Source organism: Penicillium maclennaniae (assembly GCF_028827695.1).
Source record: "Penicillium maclennaniae strain IBT 15551 chromosome Unknown utg000007l:1.0-4884863.0:1.0-4888362.0, whole genome shotgun sequence".
Classification (NCBI taxonomy): domain Eukaryota; kingdom Fungi; phylum Ascomycota; class Eurotiomycetes; order Eurotiales; family Aspergillaceae; genus Penicillium; species Penicillium maclennaniae.
Window position 1 is genome coordinate 4,162,633 of NW_026623219.1, and position 17,754 is coordinate 4,180,386.

Sequence of the window (17,754 nt, forward strand, 5' to 3'; positions counted from 1 at the left end):
ATCCACGTATGCGGGCTTATTATGCGTAGTGCGAGAGAATGGAGTGCTTGATCTGGACGTTTTTCGAGGGGATCCATGACGACCAGGGGGGGAAAGATCCAGGGGACAGCGCTGATGTCGGAGAGCGAGATTGGCCAGCGGGATCAAGACGGAGTGACTTGGCTGAGCGCGGCTGAGAAGGAAAGTATCCGGTTTGGGTGGAGCTTGCCACAGGTGCAGGTGACTGCGTCGACGGCCCACTGACACGTTTCTTCTTCTTCTGCCCTGGGCGATGCTCTTGTTGCTCCAATTGCTGGAAATGTTTCTCGGCATCTGCAATCTTACGCTTTTCACGAGTAGACAACTCCGCAATGACAGGACTGGTGTCACGGCTTCGAGGGTGACCACGTGCGGAGCCCGAGGTGGATCGAGATTCCGCGGCGACTTCATCGTCTTCTGCATGTTTGGTCGTCTCGCTTCCAGCACGACTGATGGAAGTGCGACTTGTATCGCGAGGCGACGCGATGGACTTCGCTTTGACCCTCCTCCGCTTACCGTTCGCCTGCTTGACACCAGACTCAAGTGATTTAGGATGCCGCCGGGAATCCAATTTCGCAAGTAGACAACTCCGAGGCATACCACAGGCACAGCCCCCGAAATTCGCGAGTGTGTTACTTATGCAAATAGCAGCAGCTTCGGTGGTGATGGCCGCAGCCTCAGTCGTACTGTCACCAGACTCCTGCTTGACCACCCCATTCGATGACTCGGGCAATTCAGAGTCCGGTGACCCAGATAGAGATGAGTCCACATACCACATAATGGTGATCTCTGAGTTGGGGGGTATATCCTCCTTGGCAACGAAGCAAAAGTGGTACTCGACATCGTTGGTGATGAATATTTTCATGGTGACGTTGGGATTGCACGACCGACGGGTGTAGCGAAGAACACTGCCTTCGTGGCGGCTGTCGATGTAAAGAGGAAGGTGAGAACTGAAGAAAACGAAGGGTTCGGGATGTCGCAATTCCTGCCACCGATTCTTGGGATCCAGGCAGTAGTCTTTGAACAGGCCAACCTTACCCGTGATTTCCCCAACGATCTGATCTTTCTGCACAGGATTCTGGGTTTTTAAAATCTTCCAAGTCGGTTGGGGCCCGCCCATCTCAGGCGAAGGGCCCGTGATAACGTCGGTGGTCAAATTCGGCCAACGCGATCGATCCAAAGCCGCATCAGACCAGTTGAACGTTTCCTCAGTGCTCCCCTTGGTCACCAGCTTCAAGGCCTCGGGATCTTTGACCCACGAAGCGGTATCACCAACTAGGTTCACATTAACAAACAGATTACTATCCATGTCCACGTGTTCATCGTCTCGGTCGTAAAGGTGAAGAAATTCGTTCGAATAAAGCGGGATGGAAGGGCCAGAAGGCTTAGTGGGGCTGGGAGCAATGGATGTTGATGAACGACGTTTACGGGTCTCCGAGGGAAGGATCTGGGTACCCGCGAGAGCGCTAATGGACGCGGATGAGCGGTGGGAAGTCTTGGTCTTCTTGGACGGCGGCTGATCGCGTGCCCTTGACTCGCTTCGCTGATGGCCAAACCCATTCACGTCGCCCTCCTTGCCCTTCTTCTTTGTAGCCTTCGCACTCGGTCGCTTTTTCCGGTCACCGTCCTCACTTCGCTCTTTGACACTCTCTGCCCGCTGGCGCTCGATAGCGCGACGGACGTCCAGAGGCCTAGGCTCACAGTCGACGCAGTTGTGCACATCAGGGACCCTATGTTTAGGGTAGTAACAGATGATGTGCTGCCATGTCTCACACCCTTCGCAGAATACCGTGTTACCATCATCTTCGTCAAACTGACAGATGCACTTGATGGTGTACGGCTCTTCTTCGTCGGGGCGACTGAGTCCGAAATGGCACCGTTGGCGAGAGGTGAGCCCAGAGGAGCGGGGACCGGATACGAATCCGTCGTGGCGTGCGTGATGGCGAGGGAGGAGGTATCTGTCATAGTCTGACAGATCACCCCCTCTCAGGTAACGGCAAAATGGTGTTTTTGGGATGTGGGGAATGGCGTCGCCGTACCGTCACCATTCAATGGGCATGTCAACGACCGCTTTTGCAGACGGCTCACTGCTTTTTCTCCTCGTCAATGCCAGACGCGTTCGGCCAGTGGACCACGCAGCAAGGGAACGGTAAGGTAAATGGCCTCCAGTGGAAACCTCAGTAAACCGGCCACTACAATGGACTGGTTTGAACAGGAAAACTGGATTAATCCCGATGGCTATTGAATAGCCAAGGTGGGCTGACGAGGTCGGAAAATCTTGGCTGAATGCGCCTGCCCGTGTCCAGAAGGGTGGAAGGAAGGGGGTTTCAGATAGCGATCTCAAAAGCGCCGGAGGATAGACTGAGGCTCGAGGCGATTCGAGGTAAGAGAGGTTGAAAGGCGCGATTGCGTGGGAGCAAGATAGGGTCGTGGTCAGAGGGGGACGAGTCGAGGGCGAAAAGGGTGAGTGACGGGATCGCGTAGAGAGGACGAGAAGGAGGAGACGAGGTTTTCAGATAATAGTGATGGTGGAAGAGACGGAAACAAATGAAACTGAGGGGATCCGAGGAAGACAGGAACTGCGCAGTGGGAAAAGGAGAGGGAAAAGAGGGTGATTCGAGTTGAAGGAGGAGAGGCGGGCCTAAGGCAGCGAATGGGCCCCGAACCAGGAGGGCGAAAAGGGTCTAGCGTGGACCACGCGCTGGGATGCGACCAGAAGAGTGACTCGACCTGAAAACGAAAAAAACAGGGCATTGCTGAAGGTCACGGGACTTTGGGTACGGGAATGGTAAGATGACACTACCCGAAGGGGACTAGTGTCGGGAAGAACTCGGTGGGGAGTCCACGGCCCAGAAATGCATGGGGGAGACTGAGTAAGATAGGTAAGATAGGACATCTTCCCGTGTACCTACTCCTAGGTCTGTAGGTTAGCATCTAGATGATCATTAGTCGTATAGAAAAGTAAGTTTCAATATGGGTGTCCCATCCCAGCGCAATCAGGTTTCGATGCACGATCGGGTTTCGGAGGCACCTCAGTGTGACTTGGTGACCTGTGAAATACGCATAGGTCTCACTGAATTTCGACAGAGGACAGCTCAGTGCTCCGAGGGGGATAGGCAGATGTCTTGTCCCAACGAGTCCCAGAGGAAGTTGTCTTTATGCAGACAAGAGCAAAGGGCCCTGGAATGGCCAGAAGCATTCTGTGAGGCGTCTTCTCAACGAGAGACAACGCCTTGCACGGATCTGATAGAATCAGAAAGCGGCTAGCAGATAGCAATGGAAGGATTCAGGAAAGGGGGAGGAAATTCCGACCATGGGGGGCAAGGGGGGGTGCAGAAGCAAAGAGTATAGAGCGGAACATGGTCCATGGAAAAAAGGGAGATCAGCGGGAAGGATGAATGGGGCAGGGTAGGGGGGGTGGGCAAGTGGCGCAGATGTCGCGAGGGGAGGGGGGGCCCAAAAGCCTTTCTGGCCCAGGCGTAGGGTAGAAGAAAAAGGCCTGAAGGACACAAAGTGTACGACTAAGCACCGGAAGTGGGAACTCGGTAACTTAGGATCGGGGCGGAAGAAGAGATTCCTAAGTAAGTGTGAAAAAGGGGGGGGATGGGATGTTCAGCAGGTCTGCAATATTATTATTCCAATCTTGTGATTTGGTGGCCTTTTTTTTTGCCACTATAGAGGATGCTGGTGCGCAAGGAACAGGGCTAATCAAAAACGTCAAGTCGATCCTTAGGCGGAAAACGAGCATTGATTCTGTATGGTCCACCCGCGGCCCGTCGAGCATCAACATCAGCACCAGCAGCTGAACCAGGGTTGACATACACCTTCCGCTCAGATCTGAGAATCTGAGGCAACCGTAATTTCAGCATAAGACCTGGCACTTGTTATCTGGACGCGCCAGGTTGGCTTGGTCTGATTTTGGTGGCGCGGGGGTGCCCCCCCATGATACATCAAGCAGCACACCCGATACACACCGACGGAGAACGCGGAGTATCAATAACGAGCACACCAGGGGGTCAGAGACAGAAGGTGATCGTGAGTATCAAATTTGAGAATGGAGGGATGAATGAAGTGATATTCGAAATTGGAAAAAGTTGGTGTGGGAAGTTGGTGCACATGCCACGTGAATGTAGTCTACGTGATTCCAAAAGTAGTAAGGGCATGAGGCACTGGCGCCAAACAGTTGTATCAATAGTTCAAGAACAAAAGAAGCAAACAGAACTATTGATAAATGAAAGAACAACTCCAAATCCCCGGATCCAAGTAGCCGCTGCCTGCACACACCACATCATTTAAGCTTCCCTGGCCAATGACCAAATTTGATCCATCTCGAGCGCTGATAAACTATCGGATCGCCCATTTACCGGGCTTCGTTCACGAGGAGGTTGATCTGTGAGATTATCAGAGCCGCTATCTCCAGTGTGCTCTTCGCTCTCTTGATTGCGATAGGTAATCACATCCCCGAAGCGATGGAAAAGGTATACAAGGCTGAACATGGGGAGAGTGATATAAGCAGCGAGAAGCCTGCCAACTCTAGTCTCAGCCCGAGAACCAGGAAGCGCTCCAGTGATGCCATTGGCCACAATCATTGCAGCACTGGCAGCTAGCCCGAAGTATGTACCGAAGGGTTGGATGTCGAACCGATACGCGCGGGTGATGCCTCGCAATTTCATTTCTCGTCTGTAATGGTGGTATACAGAGGCGGTAATGAGCCAGGACATGAAGCCGGAGCTGTTGAGGAAGAGGAGAAAGTAGTTCGACACAGCTGAGCTGGAAACCGCGAGGGACATGAAGGCAAGAAGAGCAGGCAGGGCGGACACTGTGACGGCCACGTAACGAATACCATGTCTATTGCGGAGTTGGAAGAATTTGGGTCCGTGGCCATACTCTGACATGGCGACCAATACATGTGAAGCAGTGAACAAAAACGATTGACCGGAGACGACCGAGGAAAAGACGATCGATACGGTTGCGATGACGGGGACAATCCGAACTTTCGCCATGTTGAGTCCAATGACGAAAGGGGCTAAGCCTGCCCCAGTTCCATTGTTGGTAAGAAGAGGATCGTTATATGGGACCATCAATCCCATGGCCAAGGAACTCAAGATATATGGTACAATCGTAGTAGCAACGTCAATGGTCACCCGTTGCGGCAGGCCAGACTGAATGTCAGCATCCAGGGTTTCGGTCACTTCAGACTCACTCGGTGCTTGGGGGGGGACTCAGCACGTTGAACGATCATTTCGGGGGCTAGGACGAAGGCGACGGAACTGGTTAGAAGGCACTGTAGCAAGCCCAAGACCTTTCCCATCGCGCCTTTTACCAAGTATTCACGCATCGCACCAGGTCTCTTCCAGTACTGAAATCCCCACTTATCATGTCCAGTAGCACCACCCATAGCAATAGAAATAGACAGAACAAGGAGACTGGCCATGGTGCCGATCTTGATTCTGGTGAGCAACTTCTCGAAACTCCCAGATAATCGCTCGGGAATGAAATTGTAGCCTACGACGACGGCCGTGATGATAGACAGTTGGCCCGCGATTGCAGATCCGGGATTCCACATGCCGAGGTTCACCACCGCAGTCGTAATCTCGTATGGGACAAACATGACCAAGGCATACCAGCGAAGAAAGCCGGCAGCAACCTCCCATGCTAGGAGTCATGTATCGAAAGACGTGTGTGACTAGGGTACCATTTCGAGAGGGTGTATGAGTAGCGACTTCAGCGGCAGTCGTAACCATGAAGTAGGCCAATAGTGATAGAAATATGTAGGAAATTAGCAATGAAGCCGGGCCACCGGTGGCCAGGGCTTGACCGGCACCATTGAACAGCCCAGTGCCGAGTGTTGGGCTCACGGCCATGTGTGCGTTTCATATAAGAATGATTAATGAGTGGCGACCATAGGTAAGGTCGAAGAATATCGCGAAGTTAAGAAAATCCGAGAAACACAGCAGGGACTCAAGACACGCCCGCACTCGTGTCGCACCTGCCGCACCACATATTTAGAACTTCCCATCAGGACGCGCATCAACATGATCTGAAGATAGCACAATACCACAGCATCGTATTCATATTCAAACTTTGGAATGAAATGAAAGGGTATCATTGAACTACCTGCCAAGGGTACAATATCCTGACAGATTAGGAGTTGCTCTTGGTGTAGAGTAAAAGGGAAAAAAAGGTAAATCTCATTGCGAGGCCATGTCCGTCTCCGCAAACTCCAGCCACTCTCCGGTCAACGATTTCTTCCAGAACCGGACTACGCCATCATCGCCAGAGGAGATAAGAGAATCACCTGGAAAAGCCATGTCAGGGCATAAAGAGTACATAAGGGATCACAGCTTACCCGCGAAAGAAAATTCAACTTGCCACACATCAATATGCTTGCTGTCAATACAAGCCACCTGCTTGAAGGAGTGTCGAAATTGAGAGTCTCCAGTCGCTGGCCGGTTGGAAGGCGAAGAAGGCGCACGGGTTGCGAGAGCAGACCCAATGCCTGACTGCGACATTCCTCGCAGTGATGATTGCTGTTGACGACGATCGTCCTTTCGGGAGTTGGAATTTTGGGATCCCTGGTTGATGGGAATGGTGTGGACCTCGAAGATACGGACCAAGCCATCTTTGCCTCCACTTGCGATGAGATCATAGCCTCGGACAGAGCCATTGGCCCAGGAGATGTCCCGTACGAGACCGCCATGCCCATTCAATTCAATGGCATGATAAAAGCGCCGATTCGCATCGGTGCGATATATCTTGACTGTGTCCATGGCTGCCACAACCAGCGAGAGGCTCTTCGGATCTGAGTCCGGCAGAAGGGTGTGTGTAATGTCTGTGGGGTCATGGTGAAATTGGACCCTGAAGCTTGTCTCCTCGCCGCGTTCAGGCGCGGGACATACGCGAAATTGGTCAATGGTTTGCCAGTCCGCCAGACTATCTGGACTGACCGGCTCCATAATCATCAAGTAGCCATCTCTTGTGATCAAGGCGAGCCATGATTCCAGATCAATATTGCGGAAGTCCAACGACACAAATGGGTGTCTTTGAGGAGCCGTCATGCGAAAGATGGACCTGAACCGACGGCCCGAGTTAGGCGGCTGGGTTACATCTTCCTGCCAGATTTTGAACTTCATGTCTTCTCCCACGCTGCCGATATGCTGACCAGAGAAGGGACCATTCCATGTTGCCTGGAACAAGGGTTTAGCTTAGATTCAGCCACGCGGTATCAGGCACTGTTTTCTTTGAGTCTTACATCGCGAATCTCCGCGTCGTGGGCTCGCCAGGTGTCCGTCAGCTGCCATTGATTATCTTTCAAGTCCCAAACTTTCATGCGATGATCGGACGAGGCCGTGACAATGCGGTTTCCGTAAAAGTTGAACTTGGTAACCGATACCAGATCCCGGTGGCCAGCATCGAAGTCGGCAAAACCGCCAGCCATCTCGGGGTGCTCCACTGCCCCCATCAAGACCAGATCTTTGACTTGACTAGATAGAGCCAGGGTAATCCGTCAATGGGCCAATGATGCGTTTCACCCAAACGTATGCATGCTGTGACATGAAACAGAGGTGTCTCAGCGTCCCTGCGGCTTGCCTTTCTCGGCCGCCAGTATCACGGGACTGGATCTCGCCGCCCACAAAGCGGTGTGTGCGTTCTCGGCAGAATCGATAAGCTTATCGCTGCTTCCGGCTTGATGCCAGGTTGCGTAAGCTCTTGCTCTTTTTAAAATTGTTATTCACTTCGTCTGGGATTGATCGGGTTGCTGAATTTCTCAGACCCCGGCATCAGAGCCAATCGCTCATCATGACCACTCCAAGTGATCTCTCCCGGGCGGAGACTTGGCGTCTTCTGCTCTTGGTGGGAGCAGGTATCGGCGTTCTGGTCAACACGTTCCAAGGTGATGGCGCGCCTCTAATTGCCTCAATTGCAATGACCATTATTGCCTTTGCAATCACATTCAGCATGATTCGATGGCTCGGGCCTGTCTTTATCAAAGCTGGTCTGAAAGGTAAGGATATGGCAAAGCCCAGAAGACCTGAAATGTAAGTATACCGCTCAGTAGCCTTCAATGGCATGGGTATACAGGGCTAATTCTTGCTTCAGCCCGGAAACCATGGGAGCCGTCTGTGCCGTGGTATATCTCATCTGTCTCATCGTCTTCATTCCTTTTGCCTTTTACAAAGACATTGTCGCCGCCACGTCTGGCGGAGGTAATCGCGATGTTGTGATCGAAGACCAACATATTGAGACGGGTCGGTACCTGCATAGATTCCCCCATGGCAAGGTTTGTCAGTCTTCTCGTTTGAGGTTACGCATTGAACTAATTGTGCCCGTGGTAGCTCGCATCGTACCTGTCAGGTCTTCTATCCCTGCAATCCATCGTCATTCTTGGAATTGGAGATGACCTGCTTGATATTCGCTGGAGACACAAAGTCTTGATCCCTGCCTTTGCCTCCATCCCGATGCTCATCGTGTACTTTGTTGACTTTGGCGTGACACATGTCGTTGTGCCAGTCCCGCTGCAACGGTACCTCGGTGATTTCATTGACCTTGGATGGCTGTACTATATGTACATGGCAGCCGTGGCAATCTTCTGCCCAAACGCCATCAATATGCTGGCCGGTATCAATGGAATAGAGGTGGCTCAGTCGCTTGTCATCGCAGTTCTGCTATTGTTCAATGATGCAATGTACCTGGCGCCTATCACGCCATACCCTCATCCAGCTACTGACTCCCACTTGTTTTCGATCTACTTTTTGCTGCCATTTATTGGTGTTTCAGCAGCGCTGCTGTGCCACAACTGGTATCCCTCCAAGGTGTTCGTGGGTGATACCTACTGTTACTTTGCGGGCATGGTGTTTGCGGTTGTGGGCATCTTGGGCCATTTCAGCAAGACTCTTTTGCTCCTATTCATTCCGCAGATCTTTAATTTTATTTACTCGACACCGCAGCTGTTTCACCTGATTCCTTGCCCGCGCCATCGACTGCCAAAGTTCAACGCGTCTACCGGTCTGCTTGATGCCTCTGTAACGGAATGGACTATTCCTCCATCGCCATTGATTACCACCACACTTGACCTTCTACACATATTGCGCCTGGTGCGAGTGAAGAAGGACGGAGACGGCAATATCATTGAATCCTCAAATCTGACGATCTTGAATCTTTGGCTCGTGTGGATGGGGCCAATGAAAGAAGATCGACTTGCGTGGCACATGGTCGGAGTCCAGACTTTCTGTGGAATATTTGGCCTGTTCGTACGACATCGTCTCGCCTTACTGGTGTTCCACCAGGATAACATTGGACTCGAGATCTTCAACCCATGGCATGTTTAACCGTCCGTTGTGCCAATAGATTCGAGAGGAAACCATCTGTCGATGTTTCTATTCTGTGTACATACTAATGCTCGCCTTGCATGAGGCCACAAAGAGGTATCTTTTATTACTTCATTTGGTAACCAACAGTTCAAATTTGAATCTCCTGTGAGGTCGTCTATGTGTGTCATCATTTACTAATTGAGAGAAGTGTCCCGCAAGGCACGAGTCTCCCTGTCGATTTTCTTATCGCCGAAAGCATGTCCGACCTGTCGAACAATAAGCCAGGCAGGCAGAATCGCGATTGCCCAGAGGCCAAAGTTGAAATAAACGCTTCCGACGGAAGCCATAATGAACACGCTGCTTAGGCCGTACTAAAGCAAAGTCGTTAGCTTATGAAAGACCAACATGAACGAAAGAAACGATGGTAAACGTACGCTAACACACTGGGCGGCAGACTCTGTTCCCCGCAGTAAGCCAGCGATTCGAACGACTTCTTCATGATCATCGGCGAGATTTCCGACCAGGAAGAACCTGCATCCCTGTTAGCATACACATCAGATGGATCAAAGTGAGTGTACATACAGATACATGTAATTGAGTTGAAACCCAGCAACCCAGAAAATGAAGAGAGCAAAGGGCCTTCCGAACCCAGCATCGACCCAGTCATACACAGGGTCCGTCTTGTTGAATCCTGTAGTTAACACAGATGCCCAAATCCAGCACATTCCTTGCCAAGCCACAACAAAGGTAATGCAGTCCGACTCCGCGTCTTCAGTGATATGAATTTGTTGTCAAGGAATGTACCCAGCAGGTTTCCGATGACTAAAGCAACCACACCAGACAAAAAAGAGCCCAGAGCTCTTGAGCGCACAGAGAACCACAAATCTTCGTATGAGAACATTACCGCTTCTGTGTAGACCGCTTGGCAGATAAAAGGGATGAGCAGAAGAAATTTGCGACTGACGAAGAGCTTCAACATAGCCCGAATCTCATACCCGACGCCTTTCGTGACTCGAAGTTGAACAGGGACACCGTTCTTTCGCTGGACCTGGGACGGATTATTCAACAGCAAGCCAGCAAAGGGCCCCAAAGCCTGAAGCACAATGAAGACGAGGTATACAGCATATGAAACACTGCCCTCGGACGCACGATGAGCATTGATTCCCAAACTGATAGCACCTCCGAGAATTTGTCCTCCAACCCGAAAGCTGAGCCAGAAGCCCAAGAATCGCCCTTGATTATAGGGCTCAGGGTACGCAAGTGCGATAGCTGCTTCAGCCGCCCAGAAAATACCCGCCGACAAACCACACAGTGCTGCACCGAGGAGCACCAGCCATTGGTCGCCGAATCGGTTGTTCACATATAGCCCGGCTGCGTATGGTGCGTACCCCATTGTTCCTACGATCAAAGTCCATTTGATTCCAATGAAGCGCACGAATATGCTGGAAAAAAAGCATGAGACTACCATGAGGGCAAATGTGAGGGCGTTTGCGGCATTGACAAGATACGGTCTCTCCTCCCCTCCTCCACCCAATGAGTTCATTGCACCCCAGATGCCTGGGGCGAGAAGATTGCAGAGCCCAAGAATTATGGCATTGTAGAAGGTTGATCGGTACCATTTCACTGTGTGTCGTGTCAGCATGGTCTCAATTGATGAACGGATAGTCTCAAACAAGGAGAACTACTCTTACCTGGCTGTTGCCCAACGGCGGGAGTATCAAAGGAGTCACGACTAACTTCGTCATCTTTCGACGGAGTGGCCTTTTCGAAGTTTGCCATTTTGAAAGTGGCAGGAAAAAAAAATTTGAGTAGCTGACCAGATAGCTTCCAGAGTCAGCTAGAGACGGCCGCCAGATTTAAGTATGCTGCATGATAGCAGAAATAGATCTAATTATCGGAATTCTGCAATGAAACACGGCATTTCGTGCTATGGCAACATCGAACCCCCCACGTTTTCAACCATCGCTTGGGCCCTTGTTTGTTTGGCTGATGCCTTTTCAAGGAAAACAAGATGTTCTCGTTCTTGGAGAGTATTACGTGCTCGCACGAACCATCAAGAAGTGACATAAGCCCTCGTTGAATAAAAGAGAGTTTAGAATTACTATGAAAGGCATGCGCTTCAACATTGGTTGCTAATTTGCTCTCATTCATGTCAAATTAGGTAGTACACACGGCCGAGGTGCACGTCTACTCTCAGGCGGCTCTAGATCGGCCTCGACAACGAATCGCCGGCTGCATTTAATGCCTCCGACACAGGCCTTTGTACTTGGGCCGGTAATATACTTGTATGCTACATAGAATGCTGCCAGAGAAAAGGAGTAAAGTGTTGCCTATCTCAGCATTTGGTTAAGAAATTCGGGATTGGGATATGGCGAGGCCGAGCTGGAGCAAATGAAAAATAAGCATTTCGCGATTAGGGCAACCTTCACCGAAAATATCCTCCTTATCTTGTTGGGTTTGAGTGAATGGCCACAATCTTGATCTTGAATATCACGTTCGCTCTGCGAGTACATATTGCGAAATTAATGTAATGGCGGATCCTCCTTTCATTTCCCCTTGTTATGGCCATTGAATCACCACAAGACGAACTGATGCCTGGTTAACCAACATGCAATACATTCGAGTCTATTCAGTATTCTAAAGATGCCCGTTTATTCTTCGAAACGCGTCGTTTGGTCCAATCGAGGTTCGCTCTTGAATTACAGCGCTACTTGAACCCAGCCAAGCAATTTCAGGGTTTCGTCATCAGAGCCCCGGATCACATCAGCTTTACTCAACAAGGCACCTTCGGATTTCATCATCTCCATCGAATTGAGAGCCAGACCTGAGGTATCTGGGAATCGCGACGTGAATCGAAGAAGTCTTGACTTTTATCCAACATTGCCGATTTCACAAGGTCGCAAAGAAAAAACCCTATATCCCTTCATTCATGAGGATGACCTCAATACAAAAGTCACACTTTGATAGACCAGGAGAAGGGAAATTTTGCTTAGCTATTACGGTGAGATCTTCATTGCCCTCCCCAAGGCTGCCAACGAGGAGTCTTCATCACGCCATCCAGCCCCCGCCATGAGCAACGACAAGTAACCCCGACCCATATCTTGAAGCCACAGGATAGGTCGTATGGCGCAAGTTTGTGCCAAAACGCTTTCATTTAGCCCTTTTCTATTGGATATTGCCCAGGCCAAGCGCCCAGTGGAGACCCTCCAAACTCAGTGCGTGCTTTTGGCCAGGACTGATATCAATGCCCCCGCTTCCTGATGGCGAGCGTGCATTGCCTTCTCAATTTCTCGCCCGAGAAGAGCTCTGGGTTGGTAATACTCAAACCAGATATAGATAGAGATAAACTGGATCTGAGTCTCGAGGTTGTTGCATCCAAGTGTGGCCTTAGTAGCACCCGCCATCATGTCAACCACTACCTGCCTTCAGCTCGCCGAAGCGCGAAATGAGCGAACACATTTTCGTCGCTGCTTCTTTTCTGAGCCTCCATCTCATGTCCCTCATCAATTAAGAGAGAGAAATTTTTCTCAGAAGTCCGAGACTGTGGCGACAAGGCAAAAGGTACTGCTCCTCAAAGGGGCGCAGGAGCAATACACCCTAGTCGACGATCATAGTGTTCCATCTACTATACATCCTGGTGAAATTCTAGTCAAAGTATGTTTATCTTGGCCCTACACTGGTCTGCATGCAAAGTACTGATGACTTATTGATAGGTACTGGCAATCGGCCTCAATCCAGTCGACTGGAAGGGACCGTATGTTGGCCGAATTCATACTTACACAATCATCTCATTGACTGACAATTGTACCATAGTGCGTTCAACTTTGGCATTCCCGGCTTACCATGGATCAACGGTCGGGATCTGGCAGGACTAGTCGTCCAAGTCCCCAATGAGTCGTCTCGTCTTCGTGTTGGCGATGTCGTTCTGGTGCCCTCAACAGACTATCGTGACATTCGGAAAGCAGCTTTTCAAGAGTATGCAGTTGCCACCGATTTCAATGCTGCTCGCATCCCGTCTTCAACTTGTATCCAAGCTTCTGCCTCGGTCGGCGTTGCCTTCGTCGCTGCTGCCCTGGGTTTAGGCGTTTCATTTGGGCAAGACTTTTCCCGTCTGAAGCGAAGTCCTGGTCCAAACCTGATCGAAGTCATCAACAGGCTTGAAAAGAGCGAGATCCCACGTGACATTCACGATGAATGCTTTGCTTCGTCGTCGGAGTCACAACGGCCGCAGCCCGGTGAATGGATTGCGATCTGGGGAGGTAAGATATCGAACATCCCTTTCTGTACCTGACTGACGGTTTGAAGCCTCAACAACTACCGGCCTTGTTGCTCTTCAGCTGGCTAAACTTGCTGGTCTACGAGTCATCTGTGTGGCTGATGTCGCGAGACACGGGGCTAAGCTTGTGCAGTCCGGTGCCGATTTACTCGTTGATCGCCTCGATACCGCCCGCGCGGTAGAGATTATCATCGGTGTCACTGGTGGTAAGCTGCGGTTTGCAATGGATGTCGTTGGCAAGGATACAGCTTCACTTCTTCAGAAGGCCCTCGATTCTTCTGGACACTCACATCTCTTGGGTCTTACAGGACTGCCCAAGGAGCAAGCTCCAGGTATCCACCATCACACCGCGCCCATAAAGTTGTTTCATACAGCACCTACCGTGGGTGAGGCCATGGTAACCTGGTTGGAGGATTTGCTCAGTTCTGGCAATTTGACATTGCCAGAAATTATCGTGGCGGAAGGAGGATTAGAAGGAATCAATGCAGCATTGGAGGTCTTGCGGAGTGGATCGGCCTCTGGGAAACGCATTGTGGTGGGGCTCGGCGAGCGATCATAGGGCTTATTCTTTGATTTTTCTTCAGGAAAGTCCATCATGCGATGGAGGTCGAACTTTCAAGGTGTTCGGAGTAAATTAGATTGAGAAATACACTTTTACACATGTTTGTTTACAAGGAATAAATATGGTCAAAAGACATGAACGTGTGGATAGAGAACGGAAGCATTTGACGGGCTTTTGATCGTCCAATGCATGTTTGTAGATACTGTTTAATAATTTTGGACACAAGCCAAACCACACTTAAGTGTATCGAGAAACCTACCCCAGATTCAAGATGCTCGTGGTTCTGTTCGGGACATTGTGAGAGCAGGAAATGTGTTCACCGCCCACCCCCAAGCATACGACTTCACATGGTGACTTGAGATCTTGAAATTACCAATGCGATTCCAGGTAAAATGAGTCAAACTGACACTTAGGAAGACCGACCCACTTCATTGCTAATGCCTTCCTCCGCAAATGCACCGCCCCTCTACAACTGCTCTGGAGCAATCAGCGTGATAATCTGCAGGCGGGGCGCGATCGGTCTCCGGCGGCCGAAGCCAATCAATGCCCAGCCATTAATGCTTGACCCCAGAGTTGTTGGTCCGCGTCATCTAAGTTTTGCACTGGAACATTGCAACTCTAGACAAAGTCAACAGTATCAGATCCAAGATCTAGGACTTTGTGAGTGAACGTAAGTTATGATCGTGATCGTGGTCGTCTTCAACTTTACATCCAAGTCTACTCAAGATATCTGAATAAAAGATGAGTCAAAAAGAGTCGAGACCAGCCGCCCACAAGCGCCACTACCCGCCGTCACATTTTTGTCGGTGGCCGATACCGGCCGGTGTCGTGGCTCCGCAGTTTCGCCACTTCAACCAATTATTTCCCAAGTATTGGCCGCTGACCGACCGAGATCGGCGTTGCCCCTCGAGTAGCTCCCCAGCGACATCGCGGGCACGGCAAAATATAAGTTGTTTCTGCTATCCCTAACTCCACACTACTCTCAATCTGAATTACCTGTACAACATGCCTTCCGCAGAGACGAAACCGAGAACCTTGTATGACAAGGTCTTCGCTGACCACATTGTCAACGAGCAAGACGATGGCACTTGCCTGCTTTACATCGGTATGCCGAACTGTCCCGCACCGTCTCAATATTCTCTAACAACCATCCCTGAGACCGCCATCTCGTCCACGAGGTGACCTCCCCTCAGGCTTTCGAGGGTCTCACAAATGCCAGCCGCAAGGTCCGCCGGCCGGACTGCACTCTGGTGACCGTTGACCATGTATGTTGGATCTTCAAAACCCATGGCGGCGTTGTAGCTAACCGGATTTTCCTTTGCCTGCAGAACATCCCCACCTCCTCCCGCAAGAACTTCAAGAACGCCTCCGACTTCATCAAGGAAAATGACTCGCGTCTCCAATGTACCACCCTCGAGGAAAATGTCAAGACCTTCGGCCTCACCTACTTCGGTATGGGTGACAAGCGGCAGGGCATTGTCCACATTATTGGTCCCGAGCAGGGCTTCACTCTGCCCGGAACCACTGTTGTTTGTGGTGACAGCCATACCTCCACCCACGGTGCCTTCGGTGCGCTCGCTTTCGGTATCGGTACCAGTGAAGTCGAGCACGTCCTTGCTACTCAGACCCTCCTTACCCGCCGCAGCAAGAACATGAAGATCCAGGTCGATGGCGAGCTTCCTCCCGGTGTCACCAGCAAAGACGTCGTTCTCCACATTATTGGTGTCATTGGAACTGCTGGCGGTACCGGCGCTGTCATTGAGTTCTGTGGATCCGTGATTCGTGGCCTCAGCATGGAAGCCCGTATGTCCATGTGCAACATGTCCATTGAGGGTGGTGCTCGTGCTGGCATGATTGCCCCCGATGAAATCACTTTTGAGTACCTCAAGGGCCGTCCCCTGGCTCCTGAGTACGGCAGCGCCGAGTGGAAGAAGGCCGTTAACTACTGGTCTACTCTGAAGACCGACCCTGGCGCGAAGTTCGACACTGAGATCTACCTTGATGGCAAGGATATCATTCCTACCATCTCATGGGGCACTTCCCCCCAGGATGTCGTTCCTATCAACGGAGTTGTCCCCGGCCCCGACGACTTTGAGGACGAGAGCCGTAAGCTCGCTTGCAAGCGTGCTCTTGAGTACATGGGTCTCACCCCTGGTACCCCCATGAAGGAGATTCCTGTCGACAAGGTCTTCATCGGATCTTGCACGAACGCCCGCATTGAGGATCTGCGCGCCGCTGCCAAGGTGGTCAACGGCAAGAAGATTGCTTCTAACATTCTACGCGCGATGATTGTCCCCGGGTCTGGTCTGGTCAAGGAGCAGGCTGAGGCCGAGGGTCTCGACAAGATCTTCACCGATGCTGGCTTTGAGTGGCGTGAGGCTGGTTGCTCTATGTGTCTGGGTATGAACCCCGATATTCTCTCCCCCAAGGAGCGTTGTGCCTCCACCTCCAACCGCAACTTCGAGGGTCGCCAGGGTGCTCAGGGCCGCACTCATCTGATGTCACCTGCTATGGCAGCGACTGCTGCCATTGTTGGCAAACTTGCCGACGTTCGCGAGCATGTTGTCGCTAGCCCAGTCATTGCCAAGGTTCAACCTGTCATCGAGACTCAGCCCGAGGCTGACTCCCCCCGAGACCGAGGATGAGCTTGACCGTGTCCTCGACCTCCCCGCTGATAACGAGCCCCACACCAACACCTCCGTTGGTGGTGGCAGCAGCAGCAGCACTGGCCTGCCGAAGTTCACCACCCTGAAGGGTATCGCTGCTCCTCTGGACCGTTCGAACGTCGATACCGACGCCATCATCCCCAAGCAGTTCCTGAAGACTATCAAGCGTACTGGTCTCGGTACCGCAGCCTTCTACGAGCTTCGCTATGACCCCGCTACAGGCAAGGAGAACCCGGACTTCATCCTGAACCAGGGCATTTACCGCCAATCCAAGATCCTGGTCGTCACTGGCCCGAACTTCGGCTGCGGTAGCTCCCGTGAGCACGCCCTTGGGCTCTGCTCGATTTCGGCATCAAGTGCATCATCGCCCCCTCTTTCGCTGATATCTTCTTCAACAACACCTTCAAGAACGGCATGCTTCCCGTCCCTATCAGCGACGAAGCTGCTCTGGCCAAGATCGCCGCTGAGGCCCACGCCGGCCGCGAAATTGAAGTCGACCTTGTCAATCAGGAAATCAAGGACTCCGAGGGCAACAAGCTCGCCTCCTTCGAGGTCGACAGCTTCCGCAAGCACTGCCTCGTCAACGGCCTCGATGACATTGGTCTTACTCTCCAGATGGAGAGCAAGATTCGCAACTTCGAGACCAAGCGCAGCCTCGAGACCCCCTGGTTGGACGGCAGTGGCTACCTCAAGCGTGGCAACCGCGGCGCTACCCGCATCGAGGCCGCTCCCGTTCCTAAGACCAACCGTGGTGATGTGAAGAACGAGCCCCTCGAGTGGTAAAGTTGTTCCGATTCTCGTTTTTAATTGGCGCTGTGCAGGATCGCATTGAATACGGTAATAGAAGCTCTGCTTTGTGTTCAAAATGTTTTCACTTTGTTCTCGAAAACTATATTCCCCTTCTGATTGTTTGCTCTATTT

General features: G+C 51.5%; 7 protein-coding genes across 7 annotated transcripts; 3 read left to right on the plus strand and 4 right to left on the minus strand.

Moving 5' to 3' along the window:
* Nucleotides 1-19: 19 nt before the first annotated feature.
* N7477_008760 (uncharacterized protein) lies at nt 20-1,983 on the minus strand (the record flags this gene model as incomplete). Its single annotated transcript, XM_056970423.1, has 2 exons — nt 20-1,877; nt 1,937-1,983. The coding sequence occupies 2 exons, from the start codon at nt 1,981-1,983 to the stop codon at nt 20-22; spliced, it is 1,905 nt and encodes a 634-aa protein (XP_056820455.1).
* Nucleotides 1,984-4,310: 2,327 nt separating this feature from the next.
* On the minus strand, nt 4,311-5,882 carry N7477_008761 (putative proline permease; the record flags this gene model as incomplete). Its single annotated transcript, XM_056970424.1, has 3 exons — nt 4,311-5,180; nt 5,222-5,673; nt 5,714-5,882. The coding sequence occupies 3 exons, from the start codon at nt 5,880-5,882 to the stop codon at nt 4,311-4,313; spliced, it is 1,491 nt and encodes a 496-aa protein (XP_056820456.1).
* A 327-nt stretch (nt 5,883-6,209) lies between these two features.
* Nucleotides 6,210-7,480, minus strand: N7477_008762 (putative nuclear pore protein (SEH1); the record flags this gene model as incomplete). The annotated part of the gene is made up of 3 exons (XM_056970425.1): nt 6,210-6,316; nt 6,368-7,205; nt 7,271-7,480. 3 exons carry the CDS (start codon nt 7,478-7,480, stop codon nt 6,210-6,212), a joined length of 1,155 nt encoding a protein of 384 aa, XP_056820457.1.
* A 338-nt stretch (nt 7,481-7,818) lies between these two features.
* On the plus strand, nt 7,819-9,347 carry N7477_008763 (UDP-N-acetylglucosamine--dolichyl-phosphate N-acetylglucosaminephosphotransferase; the record flags this gene model as incomplete). The annotated part of the gene is made up of 3 exons (XM_056970426.1): nt 7,819-8,057; nt 8,119-8,299; nt 8,355-9,347. The coding sequence occupies 3 exons, from the start codon at nt 7,819-7,821 to the stop codon at nt 9,345-9,347; spliced, it is 1,413 nt and encodes a 470-aa protein (XP_056820458.1).
* Nucleotides 9,348-9,523: 176 nt separating this feature from the next.
* Nucleotides 9,524-11,108, minus strand: N7477_008764 (DUF895 domain membrane protein; the record flags this gene model as incomplete). Its single annotated transcript, XM_056970427.1, has 5 exons — nt 9,524-9,700; nt 9,764-9,860; nt 9,912-10,020; nt 10,134-10,952; nt 11,021-11,108. The coding sequence occupies 5 exons, from the start codon at nt 11,106-11,108 to the stop codon at nt 9,524-9,526; spliced, it is 1,290 nt and encodes a 429-aa protein (XP_056820459.1).
* Nucleotides 11,109-12,734: 1,626 nt separating this feature from the next.
* N7477_008765 (zinc-binding alcohol dehydrogenase family protein) lies at nt 12,735-14,164 on the plus strand (the record flags this gene model as incomplete). Its single annotated transcript, XM_056970428.1, has 4 exons — nt 12,735-12,983; nt 13,043-13,083; nt 13,143-13,588; nt 13,635-14,164. 4 exons carry the CDS (start codon nt 12,735-12,737, stop codon nt 14,162-14,164), a joined length of 1,266 nt encoding a protein of 421 aa, XP_056820460.1.
* Nucleotides 14,165-15,172: 1,008 nt separating this feature from the next.
* Nucleotides 15,173-17,616, plus strand: luA (3-isopropylmalate dehydratase LEU1; the record flags this gene model as incomplete). The annotated part of the gene is made up of 5 exons (XM_056970429.1): nt 15,173-15,272; nt 15,326-15,432; nt 15,496-16,755; nt 16,802-17,116; nt 17,191-17,616. 5 exons carry the CDS (start codon nt 15,173-15,175, stop codon nt 17,614-17,616), a joined length of 2,208 nt encoding a protein of 735 aa, XP_056820461.1.
* Between the last annotated feature and the right edge of the window lie 138 nt (nt 17,617-17,754).